General features: G+C 39.5%; 3 protein-coding genes across 4 annotated transcripts in view; 1 reads left to right on the top strand and 2 right to left on the bottom strand.

Annotated features, from left to right (window-relative positions):
• Positions 1-7,609: 7,609 nt before the first annotated feature.
• fuom (fucose mutarotase) lies at positions 7,610-9,513 on the bottom strand. 2 transcript variants are annotated; one of them, XM_005743919.2, is made up of 6 exons: positions 9,132-9,513; positions 8,863-8,931; positions 8,703-8,773; positions 8,502-8,600; positions 8,330-8,403; positions 7,610-7,891 (listed from the first exon to the last, which is right to left on the bottom strand). In XM_005743919.2, the coding sequence occupies exons 1-6, from the start codon at positions 9,214-9,216 to the stop codon at positions 7,825-7,827; spliced, it is 465 nt and encodes a 154-aa protein (XP_005743976.1). In that variant the 5' UTR covers positions 9,217-9,513; the 3' UTR covers positions 7,610-7,824. The 2 variants fall into 2 exon arrangements, with proteins under 2 accessions (XP_005743976.1, XP_005743977.1); XM_005743920.2 differs by lacking the exon at positions 8,863-8,931.
• Positions 9,514-12,534: 3,021 nt separating this feature from the next.
• Positions 12,535-16,471, bottom strand: echs1 (enoyl CoA hydratase, short chain, 1, mitochondrial). The gene is made up of 8 exons (XM_005743918.1): positions 16,281-16,471; positions 14,889-15,086; positions 14,660-14,787; positions 14,250-14,349; positions 13,643-13,747; positions 13,257-13,376; positions 13,098-13,165; positions 12,535-12,995 (listed from the first exon to the last, which is right to left on the bottom strand). The coding sequence occupies exons 1-8, from the start codon at positions 16,369-16,371 to the stop codon at positions 12,930-12,932; spliced, it is 876 nt and encodes a 291-aa protein (XP_005743975.1). The 5' UTR covers positions 16,372-16,471; the 3' UTR covers positions 12,535-12,929.
• A 14-nt stretch (positions 16,472-16,485) lies between these two features.
• sprn (shadow of prion protein) overlaps positions 16,486-18,169 on the top strand; it is a 4,634-nt gene continuing 2,950 nt past the window's right edge. The window contains exons 1-2 of the mRNA XM_005743917.1: positions 16,486-16,514; positions 17,199-17,330. The gene's annotated coding sequence lies outside the window, so the exon portion shown is untranslated. The remainder of the gene's footprint in view (positions 16,515-17,198; positions 17,331-18,169) is intronic.

Raw genomic sequence — 18,169 nt, 5'->3', positions numbered from 1 at the left:
GCAGCTGGCACAGCTAAGGACATCTTTCATGCAGATGGTCAGATCAGCTTTTCAGATTACCTGCCCTGGACAAAAAGAGTTTAGCCATTCCTCTGCGTCTCCTCCTGAACAATGAGCTGCCCACTCTTCTGTCATCAGTTACATAACAGATTGTTTTGTTTGTCTTCTGTGGAGCTGTGCAGATTCTGGTGCATCTCCCCTCGTCTACCTCAACTGTCGTCAGTCCTATTGTTGCTGGAAAACAGTTTCAGGCATTACCTGTGGAGCCAGATAGTCAGGTGGATCAGGGCCCCAGACTGACTGGCTCTGGTTACAAAAAAAAAAATGAAATCCCATCTGATCATGAGGAAATGGTTTATTAAGCACTCACAATGTTAAAGGCAGTGTCAAAGAAATAATGCTTGTGTAACTGTTACACAGATGGGTGGCTAATTCTTCATAACTCCCCCCCCCCACCCCCACCCCTTTTCCCATTCACCCAACCCGTCACTACACTTCACATTCGCCTCCCCTCTTCCATGGAGGTCCTTCCCCCAACCCTGTAATTCGTGCAAGAAAAATCCGCCGTGAGATGTCTGATGTGTGTTTAATGAGTGTTGGTGAAGCATCAATTAAGTTAATTGTAGATCATTGAGTTAATTTTAGTTATTTAGAAAACCCCAGCTTTCCTAAATGTTGTGAATGCGGGGGGATATGACGGAAGGCTGCGTGTAAAGACAGAGGGGTGGTTAGCCTCAAATACAGCCCTGCGCTCCGGGACAACCTTTATGGGATTTACTTATAGTAATGACGCTGATGATGAGGTTTTGGTGCTGATGATTGTTTTAGTGTGGGCAGGGAGAGTGACTTTTCTGTTTCCATTTGCTTTCAAACAGCGATACATAATGTGCTGAGGTCTAGTGTGGAGTCTGATGTCTCCAGCTGATTGCCACCTGTTAAATCTTGTGTTCCCTATTTGTTTCTTCAGCAGTGAAGACATCTTGATGAAGATGCCACTTTGAGTCAAGTAGAAACATGACAGCTGCATTCACGAAAGTCTAAGTGGTAATGGGCTGTTATTGGTTTCAGGGCGGAGCCAGGACTAAAAGCTGGAATGATATATTGATCTTTCTAGCTATGCTATGCATCATTCCTGCATGCAGTAGTCTTATATACACACTTATACAAGTCATGCAACAAGTGAGTCAAACATTAAGCTGCATGATGCAATGATCATTTAATTTAAAATGGGAGTTTTGTCAAATATTCATTTTGGTGGTTTCCCTCGTAAATTGCTGCAGGCTGCAACATTTGCAGCATGTTTTCTATCCCAGAATTACGGGAATAAATCATGACTTAATGCTGCGTTTAAACAGTTACAGACAGGCAATTTATTCTTGGCTCGCTTGTAGCATTTTGTGCAAAAACACTGTGTGACTGTGTGTTTCAGTTTATTGGCATCAGCCTTTGCTTACTGACAACTCCCATTCGCTCTGGTCTTCACTGTTGCTTTTACATTTACTTAAATGCTTGTCATTCACATACTCGCACATTAATACATCTCTGAGTGACAGGAAGAGGAAAACAATGCGCTTGGCAGATGAAACCAGCATTTAAACATCTTTTATGCTGGTTTTGCTTCAACATGAAGTTCTTTATTGCACAAATGCAGGTAAAGTACAAGGTTATGTGCAGTTATTATTTTATCAAAATGAAAAATGATGTGGATTTCACCATTTCGATGAGACTTCTGGTTTTACTGAATAATAACTGCTTTTCTTTGAGCATGGAGAGAAAGAAAGTGGTTACAGAATGAAATGCAGGGGAGCAACCCCGAGAGTTCACTATCAGAGAATACCAATAAAAATTCATTTTGATAGGGTCAAAATATTCCACACTGGATATCTTATTATGCATCAGCATGAAAAGCACATGGAATTAGTTAGTCTGTAAGAAAATTAGCCTCAGTTGCTGCTGATAGTTTGTTGTTTTACAAAGGTAGTTGGGTTTTCTTTTAGCTACTATTCCTTTTAATTGCATAATTCTTTTTGCATGTTTTAAAATAAATGACTTAGAAATATATGCATATAATTCAAAGCTCACACATTTTTGCCACACAGATTTACATTAAGTGTTGCTCTGAAAAACAACCTCCCTTAACTTTTCAGCTAATCCCACTGATTGTAAACTTCAGTTCAAAACACAGATTAAAAGCACTGCAGCACCTAGATGGGTTGAGTGATGCACCACTTACTCATACAAAGGATCAGATTATTTTTAAACCTGCGGGACTGTTAGAAGTTCAGAGAGCACTGTCCTGTGGTCGGTCCATTGCTGGTTGCCTCTGGGTTTCATGTAGAAATGTTTGATGTGTATGTGCAGGGAATAAGGGGCAGGTGGATAAGAGCTGCATCGCACTATATTCATCAGAGCTCACCTTCAAGACTCCTTTGGATGTCTTAAGGTGTGGTTTCTATGAGATCACATGTGCATGTCTGATCATAAACATGCCCAAACATGCCCATAAAAAGCCCAAAACTATACATGAGTAATGTCCGCTATTTACAAATGGTCGATATATTCTGAAAATCACAATCTCTTTCATGTTTATCTTTGCAAAGACCAGATCTTATCTAAAGGAATAGTAAATTCTTATTAGCACCATGGTCCAGATGAGTACAGCTAGGTTATCATAGCATGCATACTTAAAGTTGTTCTAAGTAAAACAGTTTGTGTATTAACAAGTAAAAACCAAGTAGGTGGTTTTACTCTCTCTTTAGTCTTCATGCTAAGTTAGACCATCTCCTAGTAGCTTCACATTTACTATCCAAAAATGATAAAATATCTTTATCTGCTGTACTGTCCAAAGATCTGTCATCATTATTTATTTTTGTTTAGCTTGGACCATGAAAAATGCCATTTACTCTAACATGCATATGTAGACACTAAAGCTGGCACGCCAGAATGTCATACTAAGGAGGGTTCTTTACAAATCTATCCAGCTTGAAAGTGAATATTTGGTACCACCACATTTATTCCTAAAAACAGCCTGAACGTTCTATGAGAGGTCTTTGCCTTTTGGCCGTTTGTTAACATGGATGGTTCTTCAGGCTTAGTGAAGGACATTCAAATGTTAATGTCCAGGCTCTGGGGAGGCCAATCCATGACTGTGTGTTCCACTGTGCGCTTTTCTATTCAGGTATACTTTTACTGCATTGGCAGTTTGTTTGGGATCATTGTTATGCTGAAAAACAAAGCAGTTGCCAATCAGATTCTTTCCAGATGATATTGCATGGTAGATCAAAATCTGATGGCCCTTTTCTGTGTTCATAATTCAATCAATTTTGGAAACATCCCCAACACCACTGGCTGAGATGCAGCCCCAAAACATGACAGAGCCTGCACCATGTTTTTATCTGCCGTAGACATTTTTTTTGTAGGCCTGCCACGTCTCCTTTTGTCTTCTTCTTGATATGTTTCCTTAATTTTTTCAGAACACCTTTTCCACCATGCTGTGATATGACAGATTTTGGTTAATATCTCTTTGGAAATCAACTTGTTGGTGCAAACATAATGTGGCTTTGTTTTTTGTCAAAAGACAACAGTAGGAAAAGAGTGCCTTCTTAATGACTTACCTTCACTTTAGTAGATTTCTCTTTAACACAACAGCATAATGTTTTTCAGCATACAGTTAGAGCAGTCATTTCTTCCTGTTTAGTTTATTTTAGGAGGTTTTAAACTATTTTTAAAGGCAGATTTACAATAAGTGCCTCCAAAGATGTCTGGTATTTGCTTGCTTAAGGCGTGTTTTAGTAAAGAAGCAGACCACTCAGCGGGGGCGAGTCAAGCCAGACTGTCTCGTAATATTGGACACATGAATCTGATCGAGACTGCCGACATGCTGGAGCCGTCCCCTAAACCGAACAGGAAGTTTGTGTTGTATCTTACAGCTCCTGTACATTACACTGAATCCTGTTGGCATGAGAAAATATTAACTTGGGTTAACTTAATGGGTCCCCTGCTGCCATGATGAACAGTGAAAGACATTTAGCGAAGAGACACGACAGCAGTTTGACGGAGGCACTGCCAGAAATGCTAAAACACTGAGCTGAAATGAACTTATATTCCTCAGGGGTAAGCTGATTGAGGAAAATTATGGTTGTGTGCTTCAACTTACAGATGTTTAACATAAATCCCAGAGTTTGCATATCAGAAAGCAGCAATTCAGAATTGAGTTGTAATGTAAACAACTCAGTCTGTGCATCAAACATGAATGAATGAATGTTTTATTCCGACGCAGTTTTGCAGTATGATAAGATGTTGGCATGAAGAGCTGACAAACTCGTAGATGATTCAGTATCTGTGGTGCCTGGCACTAAGATCACAGACCTATCATCTGCCTCCAATCTGTCCACATGGATGTGCATGTGAAGGGTGATTAGTCTGTTTAAATGATTAAAGCTGTACACAATAGGACTCCGTCTGAATCTGGGTACGTTCTCATGAAAGTAAGCCTGGTATGGGAAGTGTGTGCATTTTTTTTGCTTTGTGGCACTGTAACATTATACATATGTCAAACTTGATTTTACATATGTGTAATGTAAAATCCACACTCAGGATTTAAAGTAGGACCAGTATTTGGATTGTGGGTCCTGCAGTGATATACACGTATTCAAAAAGGCTATTGTGTATTATTGTATCTTATAGCCTATAAGTAAGTAAGTGTAGATTTTTAGGGGATGCAGGAAACACGTCCCCTCAGTTTATTCAAAATTCATGCATGATCTTAGCAGCTGTACATCATCTACAGATGTTTTGCACCCAGGCAGATAACAATAGAGGAATTCTAAGGAAAAAGGAAGATGAGGTCTCTTATCTTAAGATTTTTCTCAAAAGATGGAAGCTGAGCTCAAGCCACTGTGTTTTTTGAGCTTACAAACTAATCTTAGGATTAGGTTGCCTGTCCTTCTTATTTACAGTCAGCCTAAGTGACGTAGCTGAAATCTTAAATTCATAATCCCTAATAGAAGGGGAATGTTTATAGCACGCAGAATGTTTTCAATATGAGAACAAATCTGAGCTAATTAAGTTCAACCGATGAATGAAAATACAATAATTTATCTGCACATTTATAGATGCATTATTGGCGTGATATCAGACCAGAAAATCAACTCATCGCACTTTGACTCTCATGCCTGTAAGTTGAACACAAAAAAGGACAGACAAGTAAATCAGGTCTATATGTGTGTAAGAATAATTATTTGAAAGACATGCAGAATGTTCAAGAGTCTCGTTGTACCCTAATTACTGTATACTTACCAATGTAATATATGAGATGAACACAAAACAGGGCTTAGCATGAGGTGGATGTCATTGTTTTACAGGAATAAACCAAAATATTGGACAAACTCAAATAGAACCTGATCTCCTTACAGCAAATGTCAGGAAAGGGATCACATCATTGCAAAGATTATCAGATTTTATGGCAGTGCATGCCACTGTGGAGACATTTCAATCAAAACTACATGTCAACCTGGTGGTGGTGCTAGTCATTAGGCTTCATCAGCAGAGGATCATAAATATCTTCACAGCACTTCATGACAGTTCTCAGAATAGTTTAGATATTTCAGTGAACAATTCCTGATGTTACACAGTTGTGATACACAGCAGGGCATTAAATCCAATGAGAGAGAAACGGTGAAAATATGTAATAAAAAGATTATTAAAACAGAGAGCAGGAAAACCAAACTCTGTGGAAAATGCAGTGTGCAACTGTGTGAGTGTATTGAGTTAAAACTACCAGTGGTAAAATGTGCTTGCAGTTCACGGAGAATGATTTTATAGATGAATATGTGTGTGATTTGTTACCGTCTTTCTGCACACAATGACAGCAGATGAGCTCCGAACTCATCACCAGTGAAGATATGATGTTCAGATAGAAAACTGCAGTTTAATACAATGCTGCAAATGTAACCAAGCACAGAAAGAAAGGATAATCCACTGGTGCTTGCTGCTAACTAGCTGACATATATACAGCCATGTATACAATAGTTACTGAGGTTAGATACCGTCGTCGTATAGAGCTTGGAGAAACTACTGCTGCATGATAATAAAGTTTATCTCTTACTCTCAGTAATAAAGACAAGGAACTTTACAGCCTTGATAAGGGAGATAATTGCATCAAATGTAATTACAATATTGTATATTTATTACATATTTTAGCTGTGTTTGCATAACTGTGATAAATTAAAACAAAGAAAAATACAGGATGATATAAATAAGAAAGACATTTTATATTTGGCATGTTCTGCTCAGTTACGTGGAGTGTACTTTGACACTTTGACAGAAAGAGGAATTTTAATGGCACCAACACAAAACACAGGCGAGATTAGAAATGATAAGTTACTTACAGCCTGCACTTGGAGGATACAAAGGTCGGGACAGCAGGTTTATAGATAGATCTTTGGTCCTTCGTTTCAGTAGCAGGTGATCAAAAGGCAATCTTGTTCCAAACACTGAGCTGCCAGCACGAAGACGCACCATGTTCAGGTGAGAAATCTCTTCAAAGATTTAGCTGGTTTTTAATGCTTATAGATTAGATGAGTTGTTTTTGTAAGTTGACAGGGATCTGTGTTTATGAAGTAGAACTCTAGCAATTAACCTAAATTGGTTCCCCTGGTAGGATTTCTCTAATCGTCTGTGTTTCGCTGATACTTGGCATCACAGCAAAGCCTTGGGTATGTATATATTACTTCCAGTCTTATATTACATTGAAATAAATCAGCTTTACTGTTACTTTTAAACATGTTTTTATGGTTAATAGTATTTATTTGAATCGTAATCCTGTATTATTTGTGCTCTTCTCTCAGAATAAACTTTCAGATGAAGTCTTCCAGAAAGCTGTCATGTGAGTTGAAGTTTCTTAAACTAAAAGAAAGGTTCTCATGTTTGCTTAGGCTGATAAAAACAAATGGTGTGTGATACTCATTTCAGGTCTATAGATGAGAGAGGTAGGCCAGCCTGGGCAGTGGCAGTTGAGCCTCCTGAGGATATGGATAGGACCCACTATGATATTGACCCCAACATGAAGATCTGGAAGAGTATGAGAGGCAGCGGACAGGAGAAAAAATATCTGAAGGCTGAGGAAGACCTGGATGAGCTGTACCATCCCTCAACGGGTAATCTCCTCCGAGGTCGAAACCAAAACTTGGATGTCCCCCCTGTTGTCCAGGCTGAGCCGGTGATACCTCAGATGGCGGTTAAAATTCAGGCCAGGGTTCACCTTGAGCCTGAGGAGGACATGGATGCTGTCTACCACAAAGAACCAGTCAGGCCGGTCTTTCACCAGGACAACATCAGAGCTGCCTATCCTGTCAATTTTCCACCTCAGAAGCACGCTGAGCCAGAGGAAGATTTGGATATGATCTACCATCGCTGATCTTCCAACAACTCAGCTCTTTATCATTTAAGTTCATGTAGCTGCAACTGAGTAAAAAGAAAAAAATCAAGAGCTTCATTTGATTCAATTACACTGCCTTAAAGCTTCACTAAGCAAGAACACCTAAATCTGTGTCGCTCATATGCATCTTGATGATAAAGATACTGTAAACACTCCCATCAGAGACTGTGTTTCATTTATTTATTGATATAAACATAATGCAGAAATCAGTTATAAAAATATAGATTGTATTTACAGCAGTGATTACAGATTTGAAAAAAATGCATATGAATTCACAAAATATGATGATTTTGACTGTAAAGAATTCAATTAGTGCCTAATATCACAGAACAACAGAAAAATAAAAACTGAAATCATCAAATGTGTTCAAAATGTGTGTGTGCGTGTCACTGTAGCTGCTCAGCAGGGATGACCCCCTTCTTCAGTATCAGGTTACCATACAGAGCTGTCTCCCTGAGGAAAATCATAAAGACACAATGTAAACAAAGAAAGAAAGAAAAAGAAAAAAGCCTTTTGTGTTGATTTTAAACTTTAGCGTGCAGACCATAATCTCCATAATTAAACTAGCTCCAGGCCTCTGCAATGATATCCAGATTTGTTCATGACAATGAAGCGATTAAAATCAGTGCAACAGTCTGATTATCAAGATGCGACACTTCTTGATTCATGATGCTGTAGGTTTGCTAATATATGAAAAAAACAAAAAGAAAAACAACAACAACTGACAGATAAATCATGAGAACGATTTCTAGCACGGAACATCTTTTTCTTTCTTTTTTACAAACGGAACCATTTCTACACTTGATTTTGAAACACAGAAGTGCACTTTTAGCAATGCAACTCAATCTAGCTGAACCTAGACTCAAATGAAGGCAGAGAAAATACACCAACCCTGTTGCCACAACAGCGTAGGCCTTCTTGGCTCGTTCATAGAAAGCAAACCTTTCCACCTTCTCAAGAGAAACCTGTATATAAACAGAAATCAGCACACAGAGAGTCACAAATCAAATGAACACACACTCATTTTGTTTCACTTAATAACAGGGTGAAGGGGTTGTCTTACCTGAGAGCCTGCCTGGCTCAAGAGCTGTTCGTAGGTGTCCCACACAGGCACAGCTAAACCTCTCTGCTTGTCACTATCTACTAGATCCATAACTGCAGCCTGTGAAAGCATGCAGCACAGATTTTACATTATATGAACTAAATATTAAACAGTCAGGCACAAAAACGACAGAATGTCTATGCAGATGCTTTAGCTCAGTACCGGAGAGGGGACATAGGTGTCCAGGGGCAAAAGCTTCAAAACAGCCTCCATAAGCCGTGGGATCCCCAACCCTGCATTAAGGTTAGACACAGTCTGAAAGCTAAACTTGAAGGACACACACACACACATTTTTTTTTTATAGGCAGGTGTATTTACATACCATCAGCCCTTATCTCCTTTGGGCCACATGCACAAATAGAAGATGCTGGGAAATTAGCATCAGCAAGCACTGAAAATAATTAAACGAGTGAGTGACTTCATGAAGAGTGAGTAAAATCTCTGTAACTGTGCCGTGTAGCTACAGGTTAATGATCCTTTTTACGTGGTGTTGACATAAACTCAGATTAGCACAGCAGTGTGCAGCATGCCTACAAGCAGGGTATACAGGTCACTGCTGTTAGCAGCTCTGTATGCGTGTAATTATCATACCCAGTTCATCCCCGTGGCCCATTTTAGCGAGAGCATACAGAAGTTCAGGTGATAAAACAGAGGGGATTCCTCTTAGCACGACCATTCCTGCAGCCTCAAAACACGGAGAATCGGAGACGTCTCAAGCGACGCGAGAGTAGTGCCTGTAGCTAACTTCCGTCTTCGTTTGTGACATGCTAGAAACATAAAATTACCAATTTAGGAAGAAAAAAAAACTTTAAAGTTGTAAATGTTAACTGCTATGGCGGAAGATTCAGTCGTCAAGCTAAGATTCAAACTCTTATTATTTTTCGTTGTTGGTTTGTCGGATAAAGGGTTTAGTAGCTTTAGCAACAACTATCTTGACAGTCTTCCTTAGATGATCGTAAACGGATCACGTGCTAAAACTGATGAATCTGATTGGTTAGCTCACTTTTCTTAAACTTTAAATACAGTCTCAAAAATCCGAAAGCCCAGTTTTTGGAACAAATAAATAATAGCATAAAATACTAATGTGGCTTAAACGAATACTAAATAAGCTTATAAATAGTTTGTGTTTTCTTTTTGCTTCAGTTAGTAAAAGTTATCTAACCACACTGTGCTTATGTGAATCTATAAAGCAGGGTCGCGTTGTTCGCCTGTAGTCTGGTGTAATTAATCTTAGGTCCGTGTTGTTTCTGACACCCTTGGGTGGGCATAATTCAAAGCAGACACCGGTGAACGTGTTATTCCGACCCGATCTGTGACGCCAAGAATGTGAGATAATGAAAATATTTGTACGATGAAAACCACACTCCACCCGGCTTGTTTCATCTGGGCCAGAAATGCTCTCAGCTGGATGACAAGAAAAAAAAGATGCTGAGGAATCCTTTCCATGACCGCAGAGCCAGCCCGGTGCTGATCTGCATATAAAAAGGCTTTTTAAAAAGTAAAGTCACAGTTGCAGGCTTGTGGGCTTTTACACTGAATTTGCAGATGCTGGTAATAATGCACCAAAGAAATACTGGCGCTTTATTGCTCGCATTTAATTTGCAAACAAATATCCACGATCTGCATTTATCTTATATCCGAGTAAAGGACTATATAAATCCGTATGTTTTGCTTTCGTTAACTAGCTATAACCTTACTTTTTAAGTTTGTATGTAACTTCTCATGAGAAAATATTGCTTTGCTTACTAAATGCAGCTGCCTGAATTTAAATGCATGCAAACGGATTATAACGCGGACATAAAAGCGGAGATATCCGGGCATGACTGGCACTGCTGCACTGCTGTTTAGGAAGATAAGAGTTTTTGGGGGGCTGCTGAGCTGGAGAAAAGGCCCTTTGCGGGAGTCAGGCCTGTCTGCCAGACTTGAGAGCCCCTTCACCCTCCCCGGACCCACGCTGCTCTCTCTTTATTCCGGCTTCTTTAAATGAGTTTATCACGCTACGAGGGTCCACGCTGCCAAAATGTAACGTTTTGCTTCCTTTGTCAGCGAAGGGCCTCAATTGAGTCTACATTTATTATTTTGACCTTTCGGTAGCCTCAAAGAGAGGTTTCTTTTCGGGCCCTCTCTGCGGACTTTTGTGCTTCCCCGCGGAGAGAAGAGACCAGTTTTTTTTTCACCCCACTCTCCTTTTTAAAGGTTTGTTTCAAGGGGCTGACAAGAAAGCAAGCTCCAGGGGAATATTGAATAAAAAAAATCAATTAGGACACGGACTTGTGGAGATATGGGGCACCGCCGTGTGAAGATCAGAGAGAAAGAAGGTGCCTCCTGATGACTGGAGCGGCAAAAGAAAGTGCGCACTAACCAAATTTGTTCTGGTGTTTTCTTTGAAGTGAAAATTGTGGGTTTATGTGGCCCCGAAGATCCTCATTCAATATGTGATGGGGAACTCTTAACGTAACTCTTAACTTATCTATAGTTTTTTTATAGTTGTTTTTTAACTTTAACTTGCGTGCTTGCTGCTGAGATTTTTAGTGCTTATCAGTAATTTACAGAGGTGGCAAGAGCATCCAAATATCAATAATATCGATACCAACGCTAGTATTGGACTCATACTGTATATGATCGGTACATTTTTCCTTATCATCTAAGTTCTGTATATAAGTGTGTTAATTTTTTATTTCCTTTGAAAACATGAAAAAACATGCTCTATGAAAAAATCTCTGAACTTTATTGTGCTGACTCTCCCATCTGTTTTATTTATAACCTGTAGCACATTTAAAGTTCTATAAAAACCCCTAACATTTGGATGTTCTAAAAAAAAGTTATAAAATGAAAGGTGTGTTTTGTTGGGTTATTGTTGTGGAAAGTTAAAATCATAGTTTAGTGGTTATTAAAATGTGTCCAAAATTTGGCACACTGATGATTCATCTCATAAATCACGACACACACCTTTTCCTTTATAAGCTCCCTTTATAGGTTAAACATATCACCACGCATCAGAAATACTGGTCGGGTATCTACTTGGTATCAGTCATCAAAAAATTTGGGAGTATGGCACAGAGCTAGTAATTTAAGAAGAAAAAAAGACAGCTGACACTTTATCCCAAGCCCGATGCAAACGGCACAATTTATTTTGAGCAAAGATATAGTGTTATATTTTCCGTTAGGTTGATCTTATCGAATATATAAAACCCAGAGTTGTATTTTAGTGACTTCGTAGCTGTGAATTTGACCTTACTTGTCCAGCTCGGTGTGTCTCTGTCCTGTGGGCCGACCAGAGGACTTACTGGCCATGTTGCGTTTCCCTGCACTTGTTTACAGCGCAAGAGGGCCACCTAGCGGTCTGAAGGCCACATTCACATGATATGACTCTCCTGTTCCACCACATCCCAATGGTGCTGTAGTGGATTGAGATCTGGTGCCTATGGAAGTGATTTGACTACAGTAAATTCAAGGTTATTTTCAAGAAACCAGTTTGATAGGATCTGAGTGTTATCCTACTGGAAGCAGCCATCAGAGGACCAGTATACTGTGGTCCTAAAAGGGATGGAAATGGGGAGTGGTGTCCTGCTACTGCGGCCAATCTTCTTCAAGGTTTGATATGAACGCTCAAATTTGTAACAAACAAAAACTGCTGCTTAGTTCCTGTAACCTCCTTTAAAGAAAAAAAGAAAAGAAAAAAATTCATCTCTGAGAAATGCAAAGTTTCCAATATAGGTGCGCTGCTCAGTTTGAGCTTCAGCAGGTCCTCTCTTGCCTGAAGGCACTGGGTTGCTGCCACGTGACTGGTTGATGAGATATTTTTAACCTGCGTACCTAACAAAGCAGCTGGTAAGCATGTGCTTTGTTAGCATGTTACAAATCAGTCCCTGCTTGCCAATAACCAAACATAATGTATATGAAATTGGAAAAATATAATATGTAAAATATGAAAAATGTTTAATGGAATAAACTAATATGTTTACAAGTGAATAATCAATAAAGTCTTCCCATGTCTTCTTGCCACTCCCAGGGTTTATTTGTAAAATGTACAGAATAACTTGCCTACAAAATAGAAATGTTTGACAAATGAAAAGGCAAAGTCAGTACATGTCACATGCCCTACACCACCTGCTACACACTGACTATAATCACAGAGATCAAATCATATTCACATTCAACCCCCTTGCACCCCGACTTCATCTGATTTTGATGCTGATCCTCATCAGATGGGGCTTCAGTGAGAGAGACACTCTTGTGCACTCACATGGTGGCAAATCCTAGTCCCAGCAGCTGGAAAATTCCAATAATCCTGGATTTTTGCATCACTCAGCATATTACACACAAGGAAGTGAGCCACTGATATCAGAAACTTTGTGTTCTTGACTGTGATCTTCATCTGCTCCTTTTCTAATTGTCCTGGAAACTGGCCTTTCTCTTCTCCACAAAGGCAGTCATGCCTTCTTTACGGTCATCCTGTAGGGAAGGGAAAAAACAAAACAAAAGTAGATCATGGATTGATTATTAAAATCTGACTCCACTGTTTTCACTTAATCCCATATTAGTTCTTCTACTCACCGTTGCAAATGTAGCATGGAATAAGCGCTTTTCCAAGCGATTCCCCTCAGCCAGAGTCAGCTCAAAAGCTGCCGTCACACAGAAGATGAGTCAGATAAAACATCCAACATATTCAGCTCAATCGGTTTTAGAATATTTAGCCTTTTAAAATGTGCATACCTGCGTTAACAGCCTCTTTAGCCATAGCAGACACGAGTTTGGAGTTGGCAGCGATCTTCTCTCCACATTTTACGGCTTCAGACACCAGCTGGTCCACGGGATAAACTTTACTCACCAAACCTAAGGAACACAAAGATACACAGTTGAGAACAATAAATATAAGAAGTCAGTTTATTTGACACACTATTCATGTCACATTTTTGTTTAAAAGCAGACTCTGTGCAGTTTAGCTTTGCTGTTATCCAGGTGCAGAACTATTCAGTACCTTCCTGTATGTAAAAGTACCAGAACCACAATCTAAAAATAATCTTTTTAAGAAAAGGTTGTTTATTTAAAGCAGAAACTTGTAGAACCTTAAGCGCCTTTGCAGTGCTCTTTGTCATTACCTGATTGCTTTGCCTCTTGAGCACCAATCCTGTCCCCTGTTAGTACCATTTCCATCGCCAGGGATTTGCCCACAGCACGTGTCAGCCTTTGGGTGCCACCCGACCCTACAGGCAGAGAGAAGTTAAGGTGCCAATAAACCCGCCTCAGTGATGTCATCATACAGATACAGTCATTTATACTTGTTAAGGTGCAAAAAGCCACTGCAGTATTCTCCTACGCAATAGGTGTTGCCACTCAGACAATATTGCGTCATACACGCTGATAAGGAAGAGAAGAAGTCAAAACCAGAAGCCAAGACTTTGTCGAGTTTCTTCCACAAATTCAAACAATTTTCAATTTTCAAACAATTCCATCATCTTTCTCTGTGTGTCAGTATGTCTCTGAGTTTCTGTGCAGGATTCTCATTAAAACGGCACAGCAGGCCAATGCGCCATAAAGATTGTGTCTCGCGACACAGGATGTCATGTGAAAACTGTCACACGCGACCTACAACTTAAGTGACACGATGAGCAGAAAAGCTTTACAATCTACTGCTCAAAAAGCCAGCCTCTAGTAAAGAGGTGCAGTTTAATAGAAAAGTACAGTAATCCATAAATTAGACTTTACCAGGAATGGTCCCCAGCAGGATTTCTGGTTGGCCAAACTGAGCCTTCTCCCCGGCGTAGATAATGTCACACATCATTGCAAGCTCGCACCCTCCACCGAGCTGAAAGAGCAGAATGCACGTATAAAAACACCAAAGCAGGAGCTGTTTGGATGATACAACTGAACATATTACTTCTGTTGTCCTTAGTTTTAACAATGATGACCCTCTACAGTGTGACATCCACTTTCTGAGCCTCGAAACTGTCCTGCAAAGAGCCCAACCAGGAACGCTCGGATTTTTGAAGAATTAAAAATGGCTACCAACCCAACCTGATCCCCCACTTATCGACAGTAACAAGCCTACATGAAAACCCCAGATGTCAAAACAAGCAAAGAAAAAAAAAAACAAAAAACAAAAACTTGAAACCTACAGCAAATCCATTGACAGCTGCTATCACAGGCTTCTTCACCGTGGACACTCTGTTCCAGTGAGCCAGGAAGTTTCCACCGTAACACTCCTGGAATGTTCGATTCTGCATCTCTTTAATGTCTGCTCCAGCTGCAAAAAAGTCCACACCAAACTCAAGTTCACTTAAACAGTTTTACGTGCCTTCACAAACGAGGAAATCTGCAAATACAAGGACAGAAAAAAGTCCTCACCAGCAAAGGCCTTTTCGCTGCCAGTGATGACGACAGCGCCGACGTCTCCATCAGCTTCAAACGCATCCAGCGCCTGTCCCACCTCCTTCATCAGCCCGTCGCACAGAGCATTGAGAGCCTTAGGTCGGTTCAGCTGAATGAAACCCACGTTTTTCTTCTCGCCTCGCTTTTCCACCAAAATATGCTCATAGTTACCACCTGCATGAAGACAAAATTCAACATTAACGAAAAAAAAAAAAACTTCCAATGTAACTTATGCTGTTACTGTCCTCATTTTATTTTTTAATATTTTATTTTGAAAGTATTTTATAATAATACAGCAAAAACAACAAGGCAAGATAAAAGCTTTAATGTCTGATCCGACTACCCTGGACATTTAATTCCTCACTGATAAAACACTGATTTCAAAAGTCAAGGTCGATTATTCAAGAAACAGTTAAGGATTAACAACAACAGCCTAGTAGTATGGCTTCAGACAGTGAGCAAAGTTACAGCATTTATTTGTATTAAATGTTCAAATTACTCTGCACCTTTAACCTGGTATTTAGAGCTAGAGTCTCATTACACTGAGGCTCACGTCTTTCAGGACAGACACAAAGAAGTACCAGAAGATTTTGATCCACCATGCAATACCAAATGGAGAGCATGCGATTGGCAATAATTTAATTTTTCAGCATACCAAGGACATGGATTGGCTTCCCCAGAGCTTAAGCCTCTGTATTATTGAAACAGTGTGGGATTATCTCGATAGGGAACAGAGCAAAAAATGGAACATCATCCAGCTTTGAATGTCCTTCAAAAAGCCTGGAGAACTCTTCCTGAAGACTACTTAAAGAAATGATAGTAAAGCTGCCCTGAAGAACAAATGTGATCACACCAAATATTGAATATGCAGTATAAATTGTTTTCTCCTACTTGTATGTTTCAACAGATTGCTCACTGTGTTGTGTAATTCAAAAAATGGCTCTCTTCTTGTGTGAGCCAAACTCCACCAGGTCACATAAACTTCAAACAAAATCATCAGAAAATAAATGTAAAAAAACCCCAAAAACAATAGTAGCACATACTAATAATAATAATAATAATAATAATAATAATAAATTGCACAGACTAAACGGTCAGCACCTGGAAAATGCCACGTTCAAATTACCTTTGCAACCCGCACACAACACAACATTGACAAAAGTGGGGACTTTTTCACACTGTTAAGCTCCGCAAACAAAGACTTCGCGATGCAAAAACACCATCAACACATAAACTGTTGCCCTAAACGTGAAGCCGTCGCACAGACAGTGACGCAGGTTTTTGACATTGTAGCAGCTGTTGGTGCAGCTGCAACAAACTGACCCCTGCAGACACGGTGGCGCTTAAACCACAAACACACAAAAACACCTGAGCTGTAGAGGCGGGCTGCGGATAGCACGGCGGGGGCAGCTTGGTAGGGCTTCAGCAGCGAAGCAGCACTTCGGCAGAGGAAGGCCATGACAGCAGGATGGACGTCAGATAAGTTGCTTCGGGAGCAGCTAGCAGCTCTCGCTCGCCTCCTGTTGGTTCTTATTTGTTGGTGTTGTCCGTGAACGGGCACGTGACAGAAACGCGCGCTACCGCCACCTGCTGTCTGCAGAGGTGAAATACTTTTCCTTCTACATACGTGATGAAATATCCCTGTCCTCTCCACCATCTTCCTGTTTTTGCACTAAATTCATATATTATTATAAGTCAAACATAAGGCTAGAATAGAATACGCCTGACAAAGACGCCAATCCGCCCACTGGATGGTTTTGCACTATATGAAGGAGGGCATAGATTTTTGACTTTTAACCGTATTTAAAAAAAGAAAGACCTAATTTTCAAGACAATATGCAACGAGAAGCTTTTCTGTAATTTTACACATGTATTTATTCGTTCTGGCATATTTCTTTAATTTACTACAGTAGCTTTTCATATAGAAAAGCTTATAATAATCACATAGTAAAACCGAGACCTGCTGTTAAACTTATTTTGCTTACAGCCTATTTATTTGAATTTATATGTATTTAAACGTATCTACAGAAAGGGGAAGGTCGCTAGTTCGGTCAATTTAAGATTAAAAGTGGGCCTTGTGTGGCCAACGATGTAAAATGAATTCATGATACAGATATACCTTTTCATATATATATAGAGGAAATACACCGGTTTAATTACTTTCTACATAAATAAGATCGCGAAATCATTTTAAAAAACTAATTACAAAAACATTGAATCTAAACTGATATTATAAAATGTCTATGAAGAATTATTGAAGTCAGCATAACAATATTTGATGCTCAGATGTTTCTGTGAGCGTGCTGCGCGCTCTCGCATCCTTCAGATGGAACAAGCCTGCGCCGTACACGACAATCCCCTCCATCTTTCCTCCGAGTACCAACCCATTAACGGGCTTAACAACACCAGGGAATAAAGGTAAGTCTGTTTTGATGTAGCGTGTAACCTGGGTGTATAAATCCAATATATAATTATGATTTTTTTTTTAAATCGATGATCAGGCTGTAACATGAAAGTCCTAATTTATGAGAATGTACAAGACAATCAAATAGGATGCGTTGTCGATGCATTTGTATGCATATATATGACAATTTTGTATAAAAGGACAAGTTTTAAGATATGGAAAATATATTGTCGAAGAAATTTTTTTTAATCTTTGAAAACAGTGGCCCAGTTTCCTGCTAGCATTTCAAACGATGGCCTATTGCTACCAACAAACACGCCATATTATTATTTTTTTTTGCCTTTTATTTATAACCCTCCATTTTATGAATATTATTGCATGTAGTCTCACTGCAGGCTGAGACCCAAATGCAATTTTCTTTGCTTAGCATATTTCTGTTTAAACTGTTCCACTCTAATGGAGAGGGGAGTGATGTGCAACAGAAGCACTGAGCATTAAATGGACACATCAATTTTTGGGGGGTCAGTAACATAGACAGTGCTGTCTATGCTCATTAGCTGGTATTTCTTTAAACACATTGTGTCACACAAACATATGGTGGTTTTCTAATTTTATGCAAAAATAATCAGTGCACAGAAGTCATTAAACTAATGACATACAGCTGTTTCCTCAAAAGCTGTGGGACTGGAAATAAAAATAGGAACCCTTCACACTCCCAGCAAATTTATGGAACTGCATATACATTTTTATGACAGTCGGGATGCTACATTTTTATGATGGAATGACTCTAAAGCATACATCTTTAATGACTTTGAAAAGCAAGAATCGGGTGCAAACGTCTGAATTTATTTTT

Source organism: Pundamilia nyererei, unplaced genomic scaffold (genome assembly GCF_000239375.1).
Source record: "Pundamilia nyererei isolate P.nyererei 1_Seehausen unplaced genomic scaffold, PunNye1.0 scaffold00136, whole genome shotgun sequence".
In the NCBI taxonomy this organism is placed as follows: Eukaryota; Metazoa; Chordata; class Actinopteri; order Cichliformes; family Cichlidae; genus Pundamilia; species Pundamilia nyererei.
This window is presented reverse-complemented; position numbering and strand designations above follow the sequence as displayed.

Coding starts and splice junctions, on each gene's coding strand:
- fuom (XM_005743919.2), bottom strand. CDS start 9,216: ATGGTCGTGCTAAGAGGAATCCCCTCTGTTTTATCACCTGAACTTCTG. Junction 8,774..8,862: donor AAAGGAGATAAGGGCTGATG/GTATGTAAATAC, acceptor ACCTTAATGCAG/GGTTGGGGATCCCACGGCTT. Junction 8,404..8,501: donor TGAGCCAGGCAGGCTCTCAG/GTAAGACAACCC, acceptor GTTTATATACAG/GTTTCTCTTGAGAAGGTGGA.
- echs1 (XM_005743918.1), bottom strand. CDS start 16,371: ATGGCCTTCCTCTGCCGAAGTGCTGCTTCGCTGCTGAAGCCCTACCAA. Junction 13,377..13,642: donor TCAAGAGGCAAAGCAATCAG/GTAATGACAAAG, acceptor TGTGTTCCTTAG/GTTTGGTGAGTAAAGTTTAT. Junction 12,996..13,097: donor TCCATGCTACATTTGCAACG/GTGAGTAGAAGA, acceptor CCTTCCCTACAG/GATGACCGTAAAGAAGGCAT.